The sequence below is a fragment of the Phoenix dactylifera genome, chromosome 7 (assembly GCF_009389715.1).
Source record: "Phoenix dactylifera cultivar Barhee BC4 chromosome 7, palm_55x_up_171113_PBpolish2nd_filt_p, whole genome shotgun sequence".
Taxonomy (NCBI): Eukaryota; Viridiplantae; Streptophyta; class Magnoliopsida; order Arecales; family Arecaceae; genus Phoenix; species Phoenix dactylifera.
The window spans coordinates 233,941-260,078 of record NC_052398.1 but is presented as its reverse complement, the minus strand read 5'-3'; the positions used below and the strand labels follow the sequence as shown (position 1 = coordinate 260,078).

Sequence of the window (26,138 nt, the reverse complement as noted above, 5' to 3'; positions counted from 1 at the left end):
ACTATGAGCTATCTTCGATGAAATGTGTCTATTAATCTGCACATTGGATTCCAAATACTAAGCGGATCGTTGTTATAATAATTGGAGATATGTTGAGCGTTCTCATAGTAGAGAACGGCAAAGTCATTGCTTGTATGATATTTCTCATAGTCTTAAAAACCTGGTGCAACACTCTTCGTTATATTTATCTTGAGAGACTAATGAAAGTGCGAGATCAGCTATTGGCCTTTCTAACTGAGAAGGACAAAAAAAAAAATACATAATAATTTGTCTAGTTTGGACTTTGGAGGTGAGGAGGTAAGTATACTAATCGCGATTTCTGGCATTCCAATTGAGCCTTGCTAGAGACAGCTGTTTGCGTGTCCACGGGTGAACGTTCGACCGTGGAGCAAGGAAAAACAGCGGGGTGTGGGCTGTCCGGTTGATAAAAGAAGCTGTTTTTGTGCAGCGTTATGATCTCCAACAATTTAAGATGCGATATAATTTTGACGCCAAGCATCATGAAGACAAGGCTAGATTCAACACCCATTTATTTTCGTTTTTATTTATTTATTTATTTATTTGCTAAAACAGACATTTTATACATTACAAGTGGCAGGCCGCATAAGCAGCTATTTAATCCGCGGCCCGGTTGGCCTCTCTGAACACGTGCTTAGTCTGAAAAAATACTCCATCTCTCATCATCGTCCAAATGTTCCAAAGCAAGGGTGCCCCCACACCTATTTGCTTTCAATTAAGGAAATTAATGCTATCTTAAGGACTCAAGGAGACTAGGACAGGATTCTATGTAACAAAAAGAAGCTACCAGAATGAACACCCCATCTTGGATAATTGGATACAAAAAAAAACTTCTTTTGCAACCGCATTATTTTAATCAAGTTTTCTATTAGTGCACGAGACCAGACGTGCGTTAATTCTTTTTGTTCCTCTTTTTTTTCCTCATCCTCCAGTCTTTTTAACTTCGTAAAGTGGAAAGAAGAGGAGCGCCTGCAGCGTGAAGACGCAGCGCGAGGCCAGCCATTCGCTTGGTTTGGTCGTGACGCGACCCTGAAAAAGTCCCGGAGAAAACATCGATAGGCGAAGATGCGTATCCTCGAGGAGATCAACTGCGTAGCCAATTTGATATATTTCCAGTCCAAATGGTCTTTCGACTTTCAAAATCTTCTAGGTTGCATAGCTGCACCGGCAAATCAATAGTATACCTTAAGCAAGTAGGGTTAGTTTCTTCTCAGCAAAAAAAAGAAAAAAAGAAAAAAACTAAATCACTCAAACATAGGTATTAATCTGCATGACCTTATATATCTGTGGAACTTGCAGTATAGTACCTTCCTCCAACGATAAACATTATATGGAGCATGTTTTCTATACATTTTTTTCAGCTGTGCAAAATTTCACTTCTTTGTGTATAAAGATTCATTCGCACACATGCATGTTGCTTTGAGCCAAGAGATTTTCGTACTGATAATTTTCCATGTATTCCATGAATGACAAGTTGGATGCCTGTAACGATCAAACAGGTTATAAATTCAGAAAACAAAAAATTACAAGAGGGCGCGTGCTGGAAGGAAAATTTGAATGAGAAAAGCCCACTTTCATCATTGTTGCTGTCTCCCCATGCATGATTTATGCAGTTATGCTTGGTCCAGTACGCCTGCTTCAAGCCATGGTTCTCACATCCCACAGGATGATTATAGTTGCAGGGTGTCACATAGTTGAGAACCATCACAGAACCTATCGCACCAAACTAGGTAAAATCTTGCATAAATCAAACACCATGGACTCCATGGGTCTACAAATCAAGACATTAATAAAAAAAACAAAAACATATTATTGTATTAAGCAATCTGGCATCGAGTGTAGCAGAACCAAGGTTCATGGTCAAAGACCACATTTGTTGTAACTTGCGGCGGCTGCCTCATATCATATATACTCTTGGATAACTCCAGAGCCAGAATCTTCCATGATGCTGTCTTCATTGCTAAACAAAGGGATGCAGCCTTCATCGAATCCCATCTTTTTATATCATAGCAGATTACATTCCATCTCAGCAGAATGGCCAGAGAGAGCTATGCACAAGGTGACCAAGGGGAATGCATGGATGATCCTGTTCAATACTAAATCCAAGATGCCCAAGAACTACAAAAAAGAAAATCCTTTAAAAAGAGGAAGATTCAACCAAGGGCTTCAATCTTAGCAAAATGGCAAGCCTATCCCACTAGAATAGTAGCATTACAAGTAATCAAAATCTGGAATCAACGTTCAAACTGCAGCATGGCAAAACTCCTCCAAGTAATTATATGATATCAAATCTTGCGAATTAAGCAGACTTGCAACAACACAACTAAGCCTTGATCCTAAATTAGTTAGGCTTGCCTACATGAATCCTTCGCCTCCATTCTGCTCAGTTTACAGCTTACTGTCTTGAGAGATGCTGAGATAAAATTAAGCAGCTTCGCAGCCAAATATTTATCATTTCTGAATCAGATTTGTAATTTTTTCCAATGCTAATTGCACTAATCATTGTCCTGCCAGTCAATGACTACCATCACCTCCATTTGCATTGTTCTCTACTTCTCCATACTGTCAAAATATTGTTCCATTCAACACATTAACATAATTCTTAACTGTGTGAAGCTGGAAATCCAGTACAAATAGCAAAGATACTTCCCAGAACTGAGATAAAAAAGGCAATGAAACTTGTAAGCTCTTCTTGCAATGGTAGCTCAGCAAAGTTCATATGACTAGCCACCCATGCTAAATTCATGCTTACATGCATTCAAGATCGAAGGAGATCATTAATGATCAGCAACTTTACTTTCAAAAGCCAAACATATACATACTGACAATCTACACTCTCAAAGATCAAGACAGGAATAAAATGTTCCTCTTAAACCGGGGGAGAAAAATACAGAAAATACATAGAATGCAAGACTCCTGAAACATGTAGATATTTTTCACTCTAGATTATAGAAAAGCTCTTCACAAGATGGAAGCTCAATCATTTTATTTTTACAGCTCCATTGACCATTTTTAATTCTAGTTGGCATTAGCATATAGGGTAACATCATGATCATTCAGATAAATTCAATGTTAAGACTTGCAACAGGATCATTATCACATACAGCAACGACTATACAACAGTGAATTACCAGATACATTAGAGACTTCTGCATGCGCACACAAGCTGTTAATGCAGATCTAATTAGAGGACGTGCATGAGATTGGCAAGAGGATTTGGGAGAAGTCTGTCGTAAATCTACAAAAGCAGAGGTTGGGTGGGTGTAAAGCTTCTTATCTTTTAAGATTTTAAATAAAAAGGTTGTATGAGATTATTGATTAGAAGAGCTGTAGGGTAAAACCTCAACCCACAAATACACACACACACACACATATATATATATATATATATATATATATATATAGTTTCTTTTTATTTCCATTTTCCTATATATCAAGATGGCCAAAAGCCTTCTTTCTCCTTAGTACCAATTCACATCTCCAAGGAATAATTAGCAGTTGTATTCCATAATATGTGACCATCACAACTAAAAGAACAATCATCCTGTGAGCATATCAGCACAAAGCAGTGGAGGACTTAAACAATAAGTCACATGCAATACTCCCCAAATTCAGTCCAGCGCACTTAATTTACCAAATCCTAGAAAATAACATCATCAAGTATCTGCCGAGAGGGGACAAAAATGTTTTGTTTTCTCTATCTCCCTCTCTCAAATTTACATTCACAATAAACCTTTCTATAGATTTTTCTCCTTCTTATATTCAAATGTTAAAAAAATAAAAAATAAATTATACAGACTTAGTTGTCCAAAAGTGGTTCCCATAACAGAGATAATTAAACTGAATATAATTTATTTTAAAACTCTCCATAGTGTTCAGAAAATCTATGAAAAAGGTATTAGCAAAGAACAAACAACAGGCAGTAAAAACATACATACGTTAAAAGCATGCATGTCCATCATAAACATACAGGGGAAACAAAAGCTCCAAAATATGCTGCTAATATAGCTAAAATCATTAAAAACATATTAATTTGCCACTGAGTCCAGCACAAAAGCATGTTAATGGTACAAGATAATGAAACAGAGTGTATCATGTAACAGATCTAATGACAATTCTAGAAATAACATTCATCCAATACATGAACCCATATGGAGAAAATGAACCAGCAAGCCAAATAAACTATAAAGCTAAACTACCAAGTATCAGAAAAAATAGCAATGAAGAAATCCAAGCTCTAAAGCATGAAAAATATGACCATTACATTTCCACTAATCTATGTGGAAAGGCTTTGTAGCTTCAGGAGGTGCTTCACAGCTGAAGAAACAGCAGAGCGCTTCCTGCCTTTCTTCACAGAGTTGGACTTCACCTTGATCTTTTTAACTGTCGGAGGGGTCTCTTTGATAGGGCCAGGAGGAATACCTTTTTTTAGTGCACTACCTCTCGGAGTAGCAGATGGCGGCAATCTCAAACTCTGGGGAGGCAAAGGGTTGTGTGGCTTCCAGACCAAGTTCTTCTTCATTGAAAACCTAACCTTCTTGACACTCTGCTCTCTGCTCTTTCCTGCTATGCTTCCTCCATCAGCATCACTTCCACTAGTGGTGGTCTTCCAGTCTGCACTCTTGGCTCTTTTTCTCTTCTTAGGCATGGTATCAGTAACCAGCGATGCTGGCAGAGCACTTAATCTTTCGTTATCATTTGCCATTCCAGCTTCAGCAGCAGCTTTCTCAAACTGCTTCTGAAGACCTGAGATAACGCATTCATCAAAATTAATCAAGTCATGGGTTTCCGTAGCATCCCATTTAACATTCCCACCATTAATCACATTATTAACCTCAATGATTGGTTCAGCATCGTTAGTTTCTGTATTTGAATCCAAAGACTTCTTTTTTTTGGATTTGCTTTTCTTCTCGGTGCCACCCGATGCTTTCTTTGATTTCTTCTTCTTCTTCTTGGGTGGCTGATCATCCGAAGCCCCACCGCCACTTCCCATCTCCACCTCAAGTAGTTCAGAGTTCTCTGAAACACCCGGCTCAGGCACTTTCAATGAATTCCCATTTTCTAGATGCTGGACAGAAATATGAACTCCTGATTTCTCTAAATCCTTCTCCAGTTTGAGGAAACCATCATGCAAACCAAACAGGGCTTTCCTATTGCCCTGAAGTGTCTCAGAAGCTGAAGCAGAGTCGAGGAACTTTTTGGAAAATATCAATACCAAAGTAATCTTGCCAAATTTCTCGATGTCGGTGCCCGACTCCACTTGGTTTCCAGCCTTCTCAACATCTAACAGCTTCGCACCGTGCTGGAGCAACTGATCAAAAACATTCACCTTGATCTTATGCACCAACACCTTATCAGGAGACTTCTCCAGTACAGAGAGGAAGGGCTTCAGCAGCACGTCTAGGGTTTCCACGCTGAGTGGGAGGAACTCCGTGATCTCATCCAAGAAAATCTCGGCAATGTGGTAATTGACTCCCTGAGCCGGGTACTTATCGGCAGCAAGAAGCGATTTTTCCGACAGAATCCCTATCAGGCGGGCGGAGAGATCGAGATCCCAATCGTTCTTCCTGAGGAGGAGGAAGAGGTGGCGGAGGAACCGCCTGATCAAGAGGTAGAACTTGTCGAGGCGGAGGAAGTCGATGCCACCCCATTCGCGGCGGATGGTGAGGATGAAAGCCTCGAAGTAGCGGGCGGCAAGGGGGGCTTCGAGGGCCTCAAGGAGGGAGGCGAGGCGGTTGATGAGGTCGACCTGGACCGGGAGCTTGTCGGAGTGCCAGACGCAATAGAAGAGGCCCTTCCAGATCTTGAGGAGGTCGCCCTCGGAGACGGCGGCGTCGGGCTGCTGGGGAAGCCACGCTATGAGGGCGCGGACGGCGCGGTCGCGGACGGACTTGTTGCAGGACGCCAGGCGCTTCGCGATGACCGCGCCGGAGACGGCTGCGTCCATGGAAGCGGCCGGAGGGAGGAACCCTAGATCTAAGAAGCGGCGGAGAACGGAAGAGAGGAGGAGGAGTGAGCATAAAACAAAACCCTAGGCTTTTGATCGAAACCCTAGGCGGTGGGGGGCGACAAAGAGGCGGAGAGCGAAGGAGCGGATTAAGCGCGGTCAACATACCGCTTCAGTGAGTGGCGGTATGGGAGCCACACTAGGGGCAAGCAGGGAATACGAAAACCAAGGCCGATCATTCGATATCACCCACTGGCCACTGCCGCATGGGACGTGCGTATCTGGTCACCCCCCGTGAGCGACGAAAAGAGCCTCGCAACGAATGGTTAGTTTCTTTAGGCCGGGGATTCGAGAAAGGCTTCCGCGGCATCTTCTCCCTCAAACGGTCAAACCCTAATCTTATACAGAAATCGATCCTCCTCCTCCTTCCTCACCACAATCTCTCCTTCGCCTTTAGAATCCATCAGAGGTAGAACTTTAAGCATCGGCAGCTCTTGGAATAGTAATTCCCACGTAGATATATCCCTCTCCCACGTCACCTTCTCATTCGTCCTTCCAGGTTTCTTCATCGAAATCCTATTCTTCTAAACCACCAAAATCTCTTTTTTTTAATATTATTTTCTTCGATATGAAGTAGATTTTTTGAAGGTTTTGATGGCTTCGCAGGTTTTGGTCGGGCAAATTGGACAACTGCTTCTGGGAATCTCCGCATTGTGAGAATTTTTACCACGGTGTTGATAGGCTGGAAGGTGCTGCATTGACGAAGAAGCTCGATTCAAAAATTGTTCCTATCAACAGTCGCTGCCTTCCAAAGAGTGAATTGGGTGCGTGTAGTTTCTGAAGGGAGAGGTTTTTTACTCGATTCTTTCTACGAAGAAGGTTGGGTTTGCAACAATTTAGGTTTGGGATGCACTCGAGATTCTTGATGCAGCTGAAATTGATAACTCAGAAGCCTCCTCGGAAGTTTATGCGCTCGTAGTCCTCAGAAGTGGAGGTAGACCTAAAAGAAGCTCCAAAGACGCAAGGGAAAGGAATGACCGCGGACAGAGCGAAGACACGGTGAAGATGATCCCTCGAGGCTCGAGTCGTGGATTTTTTTCTGTTGAGAATCTTATTTTTATAAAAATACTATTTTTTTATTCCTCTTAAGAAGTATTTTTTTTTATTTCTTATTTATTTATTTATTTATTTATTTTGCGAACCAGACGAATCGAGTTCTGGGTTAGCCCGGAAGGAAGCCAGAGCAAAGCAAAGGCAAACACTATCTTTTTTTTGCTAAAAGGCAAACACTATCTTTCAGCCAAGCAATCCTACGGCTAACTAATACCACAACCAGCACCAGGGCCTCTCGCAGCAGTAGTCCTTCGCCTGTTTGCCCTGAACTAGGGTCCAATTCTCCTCCTCGCCCATACGACCGGACCTCCGGTTGACATCTGAATCGGATGAATTAGCTCTGGGACCGGAAGGGTCCGGTCGAACCTCCTACCTCCCTCTCCTCCCACCCCACCGAACCCAGTTGACCACCAACCCCGGCCCGTGCACCGGCGGCGATGACAGACCTCGGCAGAGCTATTCCTTGTTACACGCTACTGATAAATCATTTTCCAGTGGAATAGTTGGACTTACACCACACCATAACAGAACACGTTTATTTTCTTCAAATACATAAATTGTATACAATGCCTTGGAAGGGAAAACAAAAACTATTAAAGACACAAGAGATTACTGCACAGAATCCATGCCATGGCATGACTACCAACGTCTCTCTTTATGTGACCTACAGACATCTCTCCTTATACGAATTAAATACATAGCAGGACTTTTAAAAAACTATTCCTCTCTGATTTTCCTATGTTTTTGGTCCATTAAACCTCTGATTGAATCTGCTACCGAAAATTTTCTCCCATGCTGTTATATGGAACCATCACCATCATCGCCGTAGTCATTATCATCGCTATCTTGTTCATATATCTGATACTCACCATCACTTAAGTCAGCACCTTGAAGCGTATCATTAGATTGAGACTCCTTACCAAAGCCACGCAAAAGCTCTTGCAGGTAATTATTTGGAATGCCTTCTCCAATATTATCTGCCAAAAAATATAGGAAAATTCCTTTTCTCCACATTATGAATAAATGTAATAAACAGAATAGCAACCTGAGAGTTTACGGAAGAAACATCAGCAGATCTGAATGCCAGAACGACTCTTCAATGACCAGGTGTTTAAAAGCAGTTCCAAAAGGCATCCGTTGAGATAAGGTAATTTTTACCTAGTGCCATAGTGCAACATAGAATGACAAACAAAATCTGATGTCTGCATCTAGAATTTGAGATTGCAGACATCAGTATAGATGGGATCGCAGCTATATAATCAACGGCAGCCAACTGGATACATGAAAGATTGTTTAGATCGGTTCTTCCAAGCTGCTACAGGGAAATCAGTCTACAAAACCAGCCTAGAGTGCAAAGAAAGAAGCCTTTTTCAAATCTGCATTTAGGTAAAGTATCTAGACAGTCACCAGCTAGTTTCTTCAAATATCTACTTTCTATTCCATATCAGATCATTCCAATAGTTCTTCAGACATATCTGATATTCATATTTCTACTGTTTGAAAAAATGATGAAAGTCGAATGTCTAGCTGCTGTTCTCCATATCTTCGTAATGACAGACAAACAACAAAGGTTAAGCAATAAGGGTCATGTTCAATAATTCATAATTTCGTCAAAAAAAGGATGATTGAAATAAAATCAGTTAAGATTTCTAGATTTTACTTTGGAAGAATCCTCTAAGGAACACGTCTGGGTTAGTTGTGCTACTTTTCTTTTTTTCTGAATGGATTAAATGTGCTAAAGGGGTCTTATAAGATTATAAGAAATAAATATCCTGGAGAGCACAACTACCTAGAATCCACTCAATAAGTATTGATACTTTAGTAACATGATATATTTGAAAGTTATGATCACTTTAAGTCACCGCTGATGGTCATTCCACAGGCATTGAATTGTCACTCTTGAAGCATTACATATTGTGTGTTTTCTTGTATATTTCCAGAAGTAGGTGGAATTTTAAAGGAACCCTATCAAGGCATGGCATGAGTTAATATGTTGAATAACAGAATAAGCTCACTTATCCTACCATGGTAACAGAGTCCAAATCAAAATAAGAGATTGGGGAGGGGGGTCACTAAACTTGTTGGCAAATCAGATAACATGTTGGAATCATAAAGAAAATATCAAGGAAAACTTATTGAAAAGAAGAAATGAATTTATATTTTATACCTTAGAGATATATGTTGTATCCTTAAGATATTAATATTCTATAAGCACTTTCCTAATGCTCATTTATCTAGTTTGTATCTACTGAAATCAAGAGTGCAAGAATACACATCATAGCACCACTCAAGATTATTGAGGAAATTTTTTTTTAACCAAATGAGGAATAACAAACTATATAGCTGTTCAAACAACACTACCTGCATCCACCTAACCATTATGCTCCATCTGACAAGGTCATGAGACCTGCATGGCTGCACTTGGCATGCACCTTGCAGAACAAATGACTTATATTTGCATCCTATGCAGAATGATTCCGTTCAAGTAAAAATGTATATCTAGCACTCCTGTAAGTAAAGCAAAGCAAATGCTTGACTCCATAAAAGTAGACTCATGTTTCTGTACAACTTTATGAAATGCCCAGCGCAGTTTTCCCATCATTGACAAAGATGCACTCAAGAAATTATATGACGTGCAATAAGCGAACAAAAAACAAATGATACTTTAAGAAACCTGCCTTTTGTTCTTTAAGCATTTTCATGAACTTCATAGGTAAATAAATTATAGCGAAGGTTAAAAAATGAATGGAAAGAGCTAAGGACTTGTGAGTCATATAGCAAGCATCAAGGATACAAGAGTTACCATCAAGTGGGAAATAACCATCTTCACGTACCTACAGCAAAAAACCACACAAACTTATTTTAAATAGAATAGAGGAATACAAGCAAATTACGAAAAGAAAACACTTAAAAGATCTAATTACCACAGGTGGATATTCATATCCGTCCAGTTCCTCTTCCTCCTCTTCTTCATCCTCAACTTCACAATTATTAGGCCCATCTTGATCCTCTTGTTCATGTTCCTTAGATTCAGTACATGGCGCCTCAGCAGAACAGTTAGGAACTGCAGATGATAGATGACGGCACAGTGTTCCATGGCTTGAGTCAGGCAGAAAAGGATGGACAAATTTGCCAAAATGTAACCATAAGGTGAACTACAAACAGCATGTGAGTTAATATACTCAGCAAACATATGGTTAAGGTTTGGATAAACTTCATATTGGGATTAAGAAATAACCTCCATTGAAATGTTGAGCCTCCTTTTCAGGTTTCTGAAATCTACTAAAAACTTCCTCTTTCTTAGACCTTTCATAAAGTTCACGAGCAGACTGCAACAAGCCATCTGCAGCCCCATTAGGATATAGTGACAGGAACCGTATTCTCACATGCAACCTCAAGGTTCTGAGCTTCCACGTAGAGAACCAACCTGTTGCATGCTACAGACTAATTAGTCAGGTAGATCATACACAGTATAAAACAGTTGGGTCTAAAACTTGAATACAGTATTTTGAGCAAAAAATACCAATATGAAAGCAAAGATATAGTAACAAAGTACAACAACAATTTTTTCCTGGATACTAAATAGGAAGTATTAAAGCAGACAATATGCGAGTATGTTTTTAATTACCGCATCATCCTTCAAAGGAACCTCTAGAATTCTTTTACCAAGTATTCCAGTCATTTCGCTAAGTTTTGTATATAAATAAAATAGTGACACAACTCAGTATTTCAGTCAACATTTCATGAGTAATATTTTTCTCTAATCATGTTAAGCCGTCAGATTTAAATTACAGTAGAATCCAGACGATTCGACATTAATATCAGAATTGCTAGCCATCATTATCGGGTCTCAAATCCTCCTAAACACAATGAACGCAAGGCTGCTGTCAACAATTCAGCAACCCTACATGAATTACATGTTACTTCTTTTTTCTTTTGAGAACCGTATGGAATACATGATATTGACTCTAATATAATACAACTTGATGTCAATAATTTCTAATCATAATCTAATATTGTATGACCTAATACTCTATTTATTCATGACGAGAAACTGAAGCAAATTCTTGGCATCATCACCAGATAGACTTGCAAATGGAGGTGGCAACATGCCCTCCGAAATATGCTTTGAAATTGGTGCTGACAGACAACAAAATGCAATAAAAAAGTGCTTGCTTGCAAAAAGAAATTTTCAGCAGTTGAAAGGGGTTTAAAAAAAAAATCAACCAACATTTTTTCAGTTTAGAATAAATTTGAGCTGTAATCATAGCAATAGGACCATCCTGCTAGCAGAGTTAAGAACCAAAATGCATTTTGGCCCATACCAAGAACATCTATTATGATATCTTAAAACTATATGAACAAGAAGTAAGCATGTTTAGATACTTCCAAGCAATAATGCAAAATTGCAGCTTATTATAGAAAATAATTACTCAATTCTAATGTAAGAAACCCCTCAAACTTCTAATTTGATTTGGGTATATATTGTAGAATGTGATTAACAAAGTGAACTTGAAACCTAAATGGCCTGCCAAGTGCAATGCGCTGATAAGATTTGTACTTCTTCTCCTTCCAGTTGGATTTAGCTCATAGAAGCAATAAGGACAGTATTTTCTTTTGCAGGAAGTAGAGATATACCATAGGAAATATTGATAACCTAGTGGCATGGTTGGATATTGGTCAAATATGCAAAACCTGGTTATGAGACGATTATCTAAAGAAAATCTATGACAACATAATGGATTAGACTGTCAGCTGATGACAACAGTTCACTTTTATCTAATGTGCTTGGCATATGCAAGTGGCTATTGGATAAGTTGTATGTGCAAGAAAATGGCTGATAGTCCACCACGGAAAGCACAATTAAAAGCCAGCAAGATTTTTGGGAGGATTGCATAAATAAGAATGGGTGGGGTCAAATGTCAGACAATGGATTACAATGGTGAGATGCCACTGTAGCTATGGCGGAGGAAATGTTTTTCTTTTCAAAGGAGTGAACTAAATTTCAGTTGGGTGAATGGGTTAGTTTTAAGAACCCAAATGACCCTTCTTCCTAAAATAACCCAACCTTATCTCTTTATCCCAAAATAACCAAGGCATAAAATCTTGGAATGCAAGAGAGTAGCAGAAAATGGCTTATTTTTCGCTCGAACCTCTCAAATTGACAAACCAGTAGTAAAACTCAAAAGAAGTACTTGGAATGTTCTTGGAAGTTCTTTTATTTCTAAAAAAGTTAAATTACAGAAATAGTGAAGTTTTTTTAGCAAGGTTTGAAAACTCAGTATCAATTTCTGTTTCAGCCAACTCCATGGAGTTCCAATTTCGGCAGTTTCGGTCCAAGTTTTGGAGGATCAATCAAAACAACCAATAAAAAAAATCAAAAAATGAATATAAATTTTATAAAAAGTTAGTATGCAGCATCTTAAAGTATTATGTGTCATGTAGGTTCTCTTTTTGCATAGTTTTGTTAATTTTGGGCTGAAATCAATATCGCATATAAGTGAAATTTAAACATTATATATACATATTATTCACTTCTTGGGCTACAATTATATGAAAAGTCATTGTGCGAAGCAACCATGAAGCTTTTTAGTGCATGGTGCATCCATGTCTTTTCATTCATTTTTTATGAGAACACAAACATATCAAATTTGAGAACTTCTTCCGAATATTTTCAAGATTAAGGGGCTATTTAATCAAATTCATGCCATTTTATAATGTCATATATATTTTTATATAAACATGTATTATTGCTATGAAATGTCTTACAATTATTGCTATATTAAGAGCCTTTATGGAGTCCTTGATTTGTGAAGGATCATGTTATTATCTATCCTCGAAAAAGAAAGAAAAATAATTGAAAATTGAGATTATATAGCTTATCTACATAAATATTATATGCTTTTAACTGATCGAAACCACTGATATTTGATTGGGACCATTCAGTTTTGGACAAAACTAGACCAAAACCAGTTAGTTCCGGCCAAAACTGGCTGAAACTACCCAAACTGATCAACACCTTAAACCTGGTGCACTTTTTGCACTCAATTTACTAAAAGCCAATGTTTTAAGGATCAAAAAGCAATGCAGCTAATTTTGAGAGCACTTTTTGTTTGCCTCTCGACATTTTCTGCCTACATGTGATAGAAATCAAAATGAGCATGAGATATTAAGTCAAGAAGCATGAGAACAAAATGAGAATGAGAACCTTCAGAATCTTGGCGCCATACTTGCAGAAATAGAAATTTTTTTCTATTAACATACTTGAAAAACAGTGAAAACTAAAGAATGAGCAGCTATTACTTAACCGTGTAAAAGATAAGAACTTACTGTGCATGTTTTCTGATCTGGAGGTTTTCTAATTTCATGTTGAATAAACTCATCGATCAGTTCAAAAAATTGCAAGAAAACAAAATTTTTAGAGGGCACTACTTGAAACTGACATAAATCCTTCCATGTGTGCTTCAACCTGGGAACAGCATGAGTATATTGAAGTATTGAGGAACTAGTTAACACATGGAGGAAGCAAACAAATTAAGAGTTTATGGTACTTAAAAAACAGCCTGTTAGAACAATGAAATAACATATGCCGTTAATGAAGACTTTAAACTACAACAGGATAAGTTAGTATCGAACTACAATGAACCAGCACCTGCAATTGTCAACATTTAAATGCAGTTAATGCAAAATAGAAGTCAAGCCTCCTGAGTCTGTGGCACCGTATACCCTAGAGGACAAAAGTTTTCTGGTAAGGTGATATACTACTTGGCACACGACATTACTTCATTAATTATCTCAAGATATAGGTAGTCAAAGTGCCTCAGAAACAGAGAACCACTCCCTATGACCACTATATCATATTTTATAATTTTACCATCTCCTTAAATTGCCAACTTCATTCCCTTCATGTTTAGTCTCTAACCACATGGTGCATATATAGTATGCAGGCGCCTATCCAGTTAGCATCATAAGAAATTTAAAATTAATGACATTCATAAACTAGTTAAAGATAAAAGAAAATTTCGAAACAAGTAAATCAAAATTTAGAAAAATAGGAAATTTAAATATATCCTCTCAAAATTACTAATATTTTCCGTTTTACCTTCAAACTGCTCTCAAATTTCAGGTATGCTAATGAAATTCATAAATTTATGATTTATCAAATGATGAGCAATTGGAAAAACAAGAAGGATGGGTAACTTATAACTAGATTTCAGGTACCTATGTAAACAAGACACAGTATTTAGGGTATTAATTTTCAAAAAGACACTTAAACTCAAACTTGTTCTTCAGGAAGTGATTTATCAAACAAGAAGCCACTGTCATCACAATTCGTATGCACCCAGGCTATGTACATGAGCCAATTTGGTCTATGTAGCTGACTGACAACTCACTATTTGGCCCGGCCCTAACATGGTGCAGGTACCAGGCTCAACCTACATATTCAGACACATATGCAGCCACCTAGACCACTTTTTAAAACAGTGACCTTTATAGTGGTTTTTTTTTAACCTTCATAAAATGTCAGCCTGATCAATTCCATGCAATGATAGAAGTGTAGTTGTCATGAATGAACCTACTCCTCAGATGTTGGCCAAGGATGTTTTGGTATTGCTGCTTCTTTTCAAAAAGTTCTCACAGAAGAAGCCAGAAGCTAGGTTTTCTAGTTTCTCATAAAACGCACTCTTTTCCTTCTAGTAGAAACAACAGTACTGTTGCAGACACTTATATTGTTCTAGAAGCACCTTTTTGCTTTAAAAGTTACAAACGTGCATCTTCAAGCAACACCAAACACGCCCACAAACCAGTTTAGATGCAACCCCTGGAATAGTGTTTACAGGCTTACAATCCCAAGCTTTATACAAAATGTTAGTGGTTGGGATGAATTTCATATGTTATGTATATGATACGTCCTTGAAGCATAGACATTATATGATACATTATATTATTATAGACATAGAAATACAAAATGACATACAATTACCTATAAAGACAAGAAAGATATATGAGAAAAATGACAGCAAACTTACTTGGTATTTGTATTCACATCTCTTAGCTCACTTGGCACCCGAAAATCAACTTTTTGATACCTGCTAAAGCCACAGTTTGTCATCCAAATAATACTAAGACAATCTAGTGTAGCATCAGGAGGAAAAAGCTCAAGTGAAACATTGCAATATCTGAACCACATAAATAGGGAACACTTAGATTGGGCAGGTTGTGAAACTTCCTGAAGCTATGATCAGATGTCAGATGCCCCAACACATACTAATCATGAGAAAAGCATGAGCGTATATATCACAGTGTATCCACACACAAATCAGAAACAAAATCAAACAATGCAAATAAAAAAACAGATGGCCATCTAATTAGTTATAATTACAACTGAACCCTGTTCGGAAATATGCAGACAACAGATTCAAGGGTATAGGGACAACTGGGTTAAGAATAAAAAACATTTGACAAAATATTCACGTGCTACTAGAAAAACCATACTTCCCCCAAAAGTATGGCTTCTAGGGAATATGTTGCAGCCAAAAATCAAAATATATAAAACATACAGCCTGAGGTGTCCACATGTACATCAGAAAAAAGGCAATTATTAAAATAAAGAAAGAAAACTTAAACAAGAAACTAATACACATCCAAATGTGTGAAACCAAGATATTATATAGCGATTAGAAAGCAGAAGCAAGTTCCTTTATAACTTCATGGTAACAATTTCCGTAGTGAAAGAAGGGCAGGCAGCCTCCACAAATCTCATGGCATTGTTGGAGGTAAAAAGCAAGCATAATGAGAAAAGTACAAGTTTTCAGTAATTATATTCATGTGGAAAAGCATTTGACCATCAATTTACACATGTGGAAGAACATTTATTGTGGAAGGGGGAAGTAGTGCTTAACATCTATTAAGGGTTAAAATTTAGAGAGCATCAAAGGATGCTTTTTCTGAAAAATACTAAAAACATTATATTTGGCAATCATTTTGTCATGAATCAGCATATATTGTGAACCAAGAAATAAGGAGACAATAAGGAGTATAAAAAAGTGAACAAAAGGTTCATGTAAGCAACATGTACCCAAATCAAAGAGCACAGATGCTTATGTAAGAAGTACTAAGAGTGAGATATAAAGCAGTTAAAGAGACATGAGAAGTAAATTTAGGCTTGATTTCATAGAACTATTATAAAGTTCTCTGAGTAATAATAATAATCATGACAAAAGTAGTCATGGCAACAGAAACAGCAGCAGAAGCAGCAAAAACTTTTTAAAGATAGCAATGCAACACAGATCACTCACAGGAGTACAAATGGCTTTGTTTAAGAGAGACATAGTTTACTAATTGGTGTCCTAGCACTTGTTCAGATTAGTATGGTGAGGGAGTTTGGATTTGGCTGGTTCACAATGGGATGAAACTCTTCATAGCAAGGTTTGCCAAACCAAGCCGAACCGCCCAATTCAAGCAGGCTCGGTTCACCTATTTTTTGGAACCGGCTCCAAACCGGTCAAAACCAGTCCCAAACCGATAGAAACCGGCAAGAACGGGCCGGAACCGGTTGCGAACCGTCCGGACTCGGTTTGAACCGGCCCCCCTCCCTCGCTCTTTCTTTTGTTTTAAAGACTAGTTGGGAAGGCTCGAGAAGTCTCTCAGGCCTTCCCAACCTATCCAAATACCTCCCTTTCCAACGGCAAAAAATATGCTGATTCATCATGATTGAAGGAGGATCCAACCCTAAATAAGGTACGCTTCCTCTTTCCTATCTTATTCTCTTTTTTTTGAAAGTCAAAAAATATCTTAAAATTTGCAAAATAAGAAAAGATCATGCCAAATTTTTTTTATTTTGGCTTGATTTTATGATATGTTGTAGATCTATGGATGATCTACACGATGATATAAAAATTTATAAATTATATATATATATATAAAAATTAAAAATATATTTTTGAATTAAAAAATAAATAAAATAAAATAAAATTTAAAAAATGTAAAATCAAAAGCGTATTTAGAGACGCAAACTACTTTCCAGCTAAATTTGGTGTTAATAAAGTTTCGATGCGATCATGCACGGTGTCCTGGACCTAAATTTGAAAAAAATTGAAAAATAAACAAATATTGATGCATGCCCTCAGGCCTAGAAAAATATATGTAGCATCCATTGTAGGATTCTTCATGGATCTGAGCTAAAATTAATTTTTTAAATATTTATATTTATTTTTTAATTTAAAATTAATTAAAAATATATAATGAATACCAAAAATTATGAAAAATTAGTAGCACATAATACATATTTCAGAAGTATTTTCTCAAGTGCAAAACATATTTTCTGAATTTATGGTATTTTTAATTTAAAAATTATTAAAAATATATAAATAAAATAAAATAAAAAATTAGTACTATGTACTAAATAAATTAGATGTATTTTCTAAAATAAAAAAATATTATTTTAATTACGATAAAGTTTTGCTATTTTTAAATAATTGATAAATTAGTGTACTTGATAAATCTGCAGGAATGAAACCTTTAAGAAAAAATAAGTCAGAGCGTGACATTAGTTGGGATCATAGGCAAATGCTCTCGGATCGGCACTATTGGAAATACAACTGGTACGACCAAAGTACATCATACCGGTACAGGTAGGCGTACCGATCGCCTACTGGACCGGTACGGTTTCCATTCAGACCGGTTTGAATCGATACCGAACCTACAGCGCGCTCACGAAAAAAATTCAGCGAAGCGCACAGCGCATGAGCACGCGCCCGCCGCGTTAAATGCCGACATTAAATACCCCATGCATGCGCGTGCTATGTGGGGAACCGCGCTCGCGCCCACACGAGCGCGCTACTCCACGCGCGGGCCAGTGCAAATCGGTCCGGTTAGCACCGGTACGTAGCGAAAACCGGTCGGTTCCGGCCTCTAGGGGCTGAAACCATTTTCCACGACTAAACCATATCGGTTGGCGCCGGTATCGGTACGGTACATGCTGAACCGGCCGGCAGACCATAGGTGCAATACATAGTTCAAAAAAAGAAGAATAACTAGATTGAAGCAACACTTAGCCGATTATTACCCCGATGTATCTGTGCCGAAAATGCCCCCAGGACGTTCGGCAGCTAATAAAGAAATACTTCGCTAATTTCAAAATAGCGAAAGAGAATTTCTAAGTAGCGAGGCAAGGATCGATACAAGATAATGAGCAGATCACGACATTCCACACATCCAGCTAATCGGCCATAGCCACAGAGGTCACTAGAGAGTCGATCATCACATGACTCTTTATTCGAGAGATCCTCAAAGAGATGATCGAGAGATACTTATACGAGGCTACCACGTTATCCGATCGACTCGTCCAGAAGGACGACATCCATCCTACCAACACAGCCAAGCAAAGAGAGGAATGAAGGATAAGCAGGCAGAAAGGAGCATAAAGGATAAGCAGGCAGAAAAGCACGAAGGATAAGCAGGCAGCTGCTCAGCGCACCAAAAAACAAAGCACCTGCAGCCAAGGATCGCCGAACCGGTACCGGTAGACGTACCGGTCGGCCACCGGACCAGTTTGGTACCGATTTGGACCGATTTGAACCGGTACCACTGGTTTGGCCTCCAAAAGCCAAAAAAAATGGTCTAGCTGGTACGGGCTGGTACTGATCGGTATGGAGGCTAGTACGGGCCGATACGGAGGCCGGTACGAGCTGGTATGGGCCGGCATCATTTTTTAACGCTGAACCGAAACGGTCAGAGACTAGACCAGTTCGGTACAGGCGGAACCGGCCGGTACGGGCCGGTTCAGCATTCCTTGCCTGCAGCCCTCTTGAAAAGTGTAGAAAAGGTGCCAGTTCACTCGGATTCAAAGACCAAAAGCAGCAACGATGATAATTCTGGTGGTCATGGATCTGCTAGCTAGGGAGTAAAGAAAATGAGGCCATTTATAAGACAACTGCAGCTACAGATAGTCTTCGATTCATTGGTGAGTCCCAATTTACATATGTTACACAAGCTAAAGATCACGGTGCACGATCTGGTAGAGCTCGCGAAAATACGATTGCATATAGAAAACGAGCTCCTCAAGGTCATTCAGGATACGATGCAGCTGCAGATGATCTCATATATGGAGTAGGATCCATAAACATATCAGATTCTGAGTCGTATACTGGATCCTATTACCTGCAGGCACAAGCAGCCTATGATCCATATAGATACGAATATGGATATGGCATGTCTGAGACATCGACTTTCAGTGACTACTATCTTATGCACCCCAAAGCATTTTATAGATTGAATTTTGCTGACAGCATATTTGGATGGGCCCCACCACAGCCGTATTATCAGATAGAAGATACTTCTCAGAGCTAGAGCTTCATCGACAGATCTGAAAATCCTTATAACCCAGAGTGCATTCCTTATAGAATGAATATACAAAACTATAACGCCACTTGGTTAGAAGAGTGGGCCGATATGCCTCCTAACTGCTCAAGATCCGAATATCTATGAGAGGCATCGCTACTCGATGAAATTTTAGAAATCGGTATGTATGTAATTTAAATATATATAATCGATTGTATTATTTTATATTTTTTACCTCACTAGTTGATTGTATGATATTTCATGTTGTTTCTTACAGCATGCAACATCTCACTAATCATTTTATGTTGTCTCATTTTAAAACAACAAAAGGCATCATTTAGATTATACTAAAATCATAGAAACATCAAAAAAACATCAAATTATACTTAAAATCATTGAAAACGTTGAAAAAAATTAATTAGCAATTAATCAAACTGAAAAAACTTACAAAAAAATGGATGCGCCAGTTCAATTAATCAAACTTGAAAACTTAAAAAAAATGGGCTGCTGGTTCGCAACTGACACACTTAAGCTTACCGTGTGTCGGTACGATACCAATACCGTACCGACCCACCTGCCAACCGGTACGGATCCTAGTAACGGTTTGGTAATCAGACCTTGCTTCATAGTAACAAAAGATTAACAATGCAATTGCTTTGACCAATCTTCAAAAAACAACTTTAAGTAGAAGTGCTTCTAGACAAATCCTAATATCAATAAACGTAGGATCCTAGCAGATGTTTCTACCAACATAAACCAAACAAACTAGAATTTTGGCATGGAGAACATGATATACAAATCAATGCTTTGCCTCATAGCGTATTTTCACTTTCAAAAGCAGTTTATGAGAGTTTCTCAAAACTAAATTGCCCATGAACAATTCTTCAGAAACAACAATTAGACGTGCAGGCCTATTTACTCATTCACTATGAATGGACTCGCCTAACCTAGATAAGGCCTAAACTTTCTAAACAACCTTGTTAGATCCACCTCTAGTCCAATTAAGTAACTGGCAGAGTCTCCACGCTCCAGCAAACCTATGATTAATATGCAGGCACTCGCTCCTATTAATTGTCCTCGTTCCAATAACTTAACAGAGTTCTATCTCCATCTTTTCATGATCAAATTGCCTTTGACAAGTAATACAAGAACCATGCACCTTATGCATCCATAAGAATCCAAATCACTACTATTTCAGATAAATGATTCTCCATTTATCCACAGGATATAAATATATCATGGATGCACCCATTAAAATCTTCAGAATTATTAGCAGTTTATGAATAAATTAGTAATTTACAAACACTAAAAATTACGGTCACATTGCATGTAAAGGAGTACAACAAGTTTGATCACGGTGGCTCCGACTACAATGGTTCAAGTAAAATTTTGACCATTGGTATTCACAAAGTGCTATTATTTTCTCTTCCATCACAACAATGATCAAGTCAATATATTTATAACCAAAGTAGGAAAATATATAATCAAACAAGTTCTTTAAGGGATAAAAAGGTAGATGCATGTTAAATTTGATAAAAATTCAAAGATCCAATTAATAGTCTGGAGGGTTGTGAAAAAGCTAAGCTATAAGTGCTTTATGGAAAAAGAATCAGAGATCTTGCCAGTCAATAATTCAAATAAAAAAATAAAACGACAAGAACAGTATCCTACATCCGTGATTCAGGATCTTTACGAGGATCATATCCTTTTCTAATCCAAAATCGACCAAATGGTCCAGTACTAAAGTAGTAGCCAGCTCTGAAAAGAAGCCTGCAGAAATCAAGAGTTCATAAGAAAGTCATTAGAGAAGTTAGGTGAGAGTGGGAAAATAAAACTAAATAGCATACAACATTCGAACAGATATTGCACTACAAACTCCATACAGAATATTAAATACATCATTACTTAAGAAGGGGGGAAAGGAAACATGGGGAAAGGTGAAGACCTTTTCAGCTGGTTTTCGGAGACGTCTGAGCCATCTTCAAGCAAGCGCTCATGAAGTGACCATCTGGGCCATATAGGCCGTTCCTCAAATAACTTGCATACAGCCATCTGCCACTCCCACTCAGTCGTATCTTTTGGTATGTTATCTTCCCAGTTAATCTTAATGGGAACCCTTGTAAATCTTAAGCTCCACAAATAAATAGATTTGGAAACAAGCATGTAATACACCATATGGTTACTGGTGCCCAGAAAATCTTAAAACAGCCAGCTATAGTTCAAAATACAACAGTCAAGTGATTTAGGTAAAAATATGGTTTCAGCAAGGGATGAAAATTTTTCATTCAGCCTAATCAGGTCTCTTAGATACTGTCAGGTTTATTTTGTAATATACTGCCAGCTTTACATTAAGAGCCAAATGACATTGAATATTGAGTTTAAATTGGCAACACATTCACAGTAAGACTTGGGCCAGGGAGTTCTGGTGCAGCTATCAGAAGCCTCACTCCAGAAGCACGAGAACTGACGGTACAAAGCTTAGCAGCCCATCTAGTCACGTTGACATCAGAGGTGAACACAAATCCTACTTAAATGTCGAAGGTCAGCCTATCATGCCACAGTTATCAAGAACTGAAAAGTCAAGTCTTGTATTTAAGTCACCGCTGTTCAAGAAATCTTTCACCGATGTTAATGCAAGTTTCATTTGTTTTATGTTATTCTCAGTCATCATAATCAACTAGTCATGTGACTTGTTCATGTGAGTTTTATTACAAGTCTCCAACTAAGCTTTTATTTGTTTAGATGCCTGTGCAGTTATTTTAAAAAAGATACAGGAACTGCTGCTTGTAAGGGCTATTCCCTATACGATCATCTCTAAAACTTATTAGCATTCCTATTACCATTACTATTATTATTTTAAAAATAGTGATAAAATCCGTTCTTCTGATTAGAAACTTTTCATACTTATCTGAAATATTAACATTCAAACTTACACAAAGATCTCTTGAAAAATAGACCTGCTCTGAGGTCCTTATCAAATCAGGAAACCATTGTGGATCTCACACAATTGTCAACTATCAGTGCCTTGACATTTTGAACATCTTAAGAGAAGCAGATATTATAAGTGCATAAATTACGAAAGAAACTAACTCAACAATAAGGATATTTTCTATGTCGAAAGCAATTGCAAGGCACGGCTCGATATCCATCTGCAACAGAAAATGACATAAGGTTAATCAACATAATTTCTGCCTACCTGTATAATAATATGATATGCATGGAAGAACCAAAAATAATCATTCCAACATAACCTATGCCTGCAATGTTCTACATTCCAACATAACCTATGCCTGCAATGTTCTAAAGCAGTTCATATGCCACAGGATTGAATGGAATGATCTTGGAAAAGAGAAGATGCTAATTCTAGGACTGGAGAGATAATTTGCAGTAAACAAGGATTATCAATGTAAGCATTAGTTGAACCCATTCAAACAAAAAATACTATGAAAATAGAGGAACAAGATATTTAGTCTAGTTTTTGCCATTCAAAATTTTGCATATTCAATAAGTTGCCATGACACAGATAATTAGAGCTTAATTGGGACTCTAAAAGGTAATGAGCAATAAAAGGCAAATTGTTACTTACATGGAGAGCATCAAAACTCATGAGAAATGGCCTCTCTTTTAGATTCACATCTAGACCAAAAAAATTAAGGAAAATAGATGACTGGCTAGCTAAATGCAGAAGGATAATTGAACAAGAGGTTTTGTTTTACAGTAAGAAGTTGCAATAATACCATGATGGTATCTTTTAATGAAATGCCTATAGACCTCATTCTACAGACAAAAGAGGGGAATCATAAACTCAACCTGCTTAAACACGCTTAATTCCTGACCTATAAACACGCTTAATTCCTGACCTACCCCAACTACCTAATATTTGAGTAGCCCAGACAACAAAACCTACTTGGATGGCTTGGCAACTCAAGGATGCCTTGGAAAGCAAGTATATGGACATCAATTCCTGTTGATAGTTTTTGCCAAGGGAACACATGGTAGTTTTACTAAGGAAAACATCAATTGAGCACCATGACAAAAGCCAAGATATCCAATAGTTTAATGTATAAGTTTAAAAAAAATATGCTAAGAAACAGTGCAACTATCCAATTATAGTTAAGTTTCTTCCCAAATGAGTCTTTTTCAACCATCTTACAGGGCCACAAAATAATGGTAGGTAAGCGATCAGAAAAGCACGTTACAGACAGCCTCAAGCACTGGCAAATAAAAATCATCAAATGATCGAATAAGAGCATATATTATGATAATATAAAAGACAAAAAGATCAATAGGCATGAATAAACATGGGATTGGAAAATGCGCGCAACATGGGGATGAACAAAGAGTGCAAAGCCCCAACATTACGAGCCAATGGAAGCATTACCTCCCAACAGTGCTCCACAACCCCCCTTTGGAAGTTTCTTGAGAATAAATTAACTGACGGGTTAAGCCTATATCCAATTAATACAAGAAAATTAGTAGCAAATAGAAATTACAAACTCATGAAGTAAAATCTCAAGAGATTAACAATGAAGCAATAAAATATCAACTCAAGCCCCAACCAGACTATCATTATTCAAAAGTGAGGCCAGAATGCAGCTACTCGAAAATATTATTAACTCGCAAATATAAATTAGTTTAATTTGTTCAAAAAATAAAAATTAATTAAATTAGCAACTACATAGATGGTAATCTCTTGAGAATTGTATTGTCAATTGTCAATAAGTGATTTGAATGAGAATTAAAGAGAATCAATTTTTCCTTCCTTTGTTAAGATAGAATAAACAGGAAAATGTGTTGTCCTTAATCTAGTGTAACCACAAGCACGACCACCAAGAATGAATGACAATGATCTCTGGAAAATAAAAATAAAGATAAAACTAATAAAGCAGTGTTTAAGTTTACTGCAATATCTAAATTCACTAAGCATAACCATAAGGAAACCTGACAATTTCTTAGCTTTGTTTCATATATGTATGTATGCATGTATGCGTATGTATGTAATAAAAAAAAGGCATTTTGAGCACAAAATAGAGCATCTCACACTATGGTCTCCGGTCTGTCCTTCAACGAGAAGAGTGGTGGCATCAGCATCCATGACATCTGCTCCATCTATGCCCGAACTAACATCTTCTGTCAATCACAAGATGATGGTAATTGTCAAAAAGACAAAACAGCTGGAGGAATCTTAATCAACAACAAAATCACCATGCATGCAAACCATGGACGCATGGTCGCTTGGAAGAAAAGGAAAACACACTGAGAAAGACCACGAAGTGGCCCTACCTAAATCCAGTTTCCCTCCAAAAGCCAAGGCCGCTTCTTTCTTCTTTCCTCAGCAGCATGGACCGCAACAAACATGCTGGTAGTCCACCATTCCTGCGCACGAACTGATACACTGAACACAGAGACGAGGGTGAAGTTTTTTTTTTTTTAAGTAAACACGTGATGGGTTTACCTTCAATCGGTACGCATGGCGCACCCGTCCACAATTTCCGCCAACAGGCTCTCGGCCAGCGCCGGTGTTCCCACCCGTCCACCACCATTAGCTTCGTCAATGGATCCTTCGCCACTGGAACGTTCGGCTCCGCCCCTGGATTTCGAATCCTAAGGGAGGAGACTAGAACTGGGATGGAGATTCCCAAAGGCCGGGTGGCAGTAAGGATCTTCAGGGCGGAAGCGGAGTTCCATGGCGCCGGATTCCGAGCTCCTCGCCTGCGGGCAAGAGAATCGATCAGAAGGGCAAGATAAAGAAAGAAACAGGACAAGAATCGATCTTTTGGGCAGAAAGCGACAAAGATGGCGAAGACGAAGAAAGAATTAAACAAACAATCGATCTTTTAAGGGAAACGATCAAGAAGACGAAAGACGGAGGAAAGGACTAAGCAAGAATCGATATTTTAGGGCAAGAAATACCTTGGCGATCTCCTGAAGCCCACCGAGAGTCTCGATGGCGCGTTCGGTGGAAGATGGGTAGCCCGGGTAGTGGATGGCGAAGGCCTCGGCTGCCGGGAGCACGCCGGAGACGGTGCCGTCTTTAATGACGGAAGGGTGGAGGGCTTCGAACGGCCGTCCGTCTGGGGGATCCATGGCGGCGAGCAAGGAGAGGGGATCGGAGGTCGGAAATAGCCGGAGAGGACGGAGGAGAAGGAGGAGAGCTCTCGGCGGCGATAGAATAAAAGATTACCACCGGCTGAGGGGGCCGTTGGGGTTTTTAAGAGCTCGCCGGTGATGGACAATCCGAGTAATAGGATCCTTTTTTTTTAGGGCGGTTTGAGGGGTAGAAAATTTCTTATTTTTTATAAAAGCGAGGACTTATGATAACTATTTTTCGTGAAAGCTTGAGCAAGTTCCTGGGTAGGAGCAAGGGCTGTTCAAGTCGGGGACCTAGGAATAATTTAAATAGTTGGATCGGCAACCTTAATGCCGACTTCAGTTCCAAAATTATTAGTAGATTCCAGCGTATGTTCCTGATTACGACCATCGCAATAAGTCCGCGCTGCCCGCCGACTTAAATAAGTTATTACATATAAACCGGCAACGTCATTGCCGGTAGCTCAAATTGCACGAAATTCTTTTTATTGTATTTACTGTATTACAAGCCAGCTGCTAACCTTCAGTTTTAATTTTTATTTATCTTTATAGTAATTTCATGATTTTTTCTGGACATTTTCAAATCGAATTAAGACTCTATTTAAAAAAATAATAAGAAGAAGAAAAT

General features: G+C 38.3%; 2 protein-coding genes across 3 annotated transcripts; both read right to left on the bottom strand.

The window, feature by feature from the left end:
• Window positions 1-1,622: 1,622 nt before the first annotated feature.
• LOC103714080 (ribosomal RNA processing protein 1 homolog B-like) lies at window positions 1,623-6,088 on the bottom strand. The gene is made up of 2 exons (XM_008801214.3): window positions 4,283-6,088; window positions 1,623-2,673 (listed from the first exon to the last, which is right to left on the bottom strand). The coding sequence occupies exon 1, from the start codon at window positions 5,963-5,965 to the stop codon at window positions 4,295-4,297; it is 1,671 nt and encodes a 556-aa protein (XP_008799436.1). The 5' UTR covers window positions 5,966-6,088; the 3' UTR covers window positions 1,623-2,673; window positions 4,283-4,294.
• Window positions 6,089-7,565: 1,477 nt separating this feature from the next.
• Window positions 7,566-25,132, bottom strand: LOC103714079. Of its 2 annotated transcripts, none has more exons than XM_039127804.1 (13): window positions 24,876-25,132; window positions 24,704-24,796; window positions 24,462-24,550; window positions 23,802-23,868; window positions 22,527-22,569; window positions 21,366-21,537; window positions 21,092-21,190; window positions 15,109-15,168; window positions 13,409-13,547; window positions 10,317-10,515; window positions 10,003-10,142; window positions 9,873-9,912; window positions 7,566-8,055 (listed from the first exon to the last, which is right to left on the bottom strand). In XM_039127804.1, the coding sequence occupies exons 3-13, from the start codon at window positions 24,527-24,529 to the stop codon at window positions 7,877-7,879; spliced, it is 1,206 nt and encodes a 401-aa protein (XP_038983732.1). In that variant the 5' UTR covers window positions 24,530-24,550; window positions 24,704-24,796; window positions 24,876-25,132; the 3' UTR covers window positions 7,566-7,876. The 2 variants fall into 2 exon arrangements, with proteins under 2 accessions (XP_038983732.1, XP_038983733.1); XM_039127805.1 differs by having other exon boundaries at window positions 24,462-24,547.
• Between the last annotated feature and the right edge of the window lie 1,006 nt (window positions 25,133-26,138).

Bases quoted from the DNA above. Each gene is read 5' to 3' on its own strand.
- LOC103714080 (XM_008801214.3), bottom strand. From the start codon at position 5,965: ATGGACGCAGCCGTCTCCGGCGCGGTCATCGCGAAGCGCCTGGCGTCC.
- LOC103714079 (XM_039127804.1), bottom strand. From the start codon at position 24,529: ATGGAGCAGATGTCATGGATGCTGATGCCACCACTCTTCTCGTTGAAG. The intron at 22,570-23,801 runs GTAATGCTTCCA...TTTCTGTTGCAG, and splicing joins TTGTGGAGCACTGTTGGGAG to ATGGATATCGAGCCGTGCCT. The intron at 10,516-13,408 runs GTAAGTTCTTAT...ATTAGTCTGTAG, and splicing joins CAGATCAGAAAACATGCACA to CATGCAACAGGTTGGTTCTC.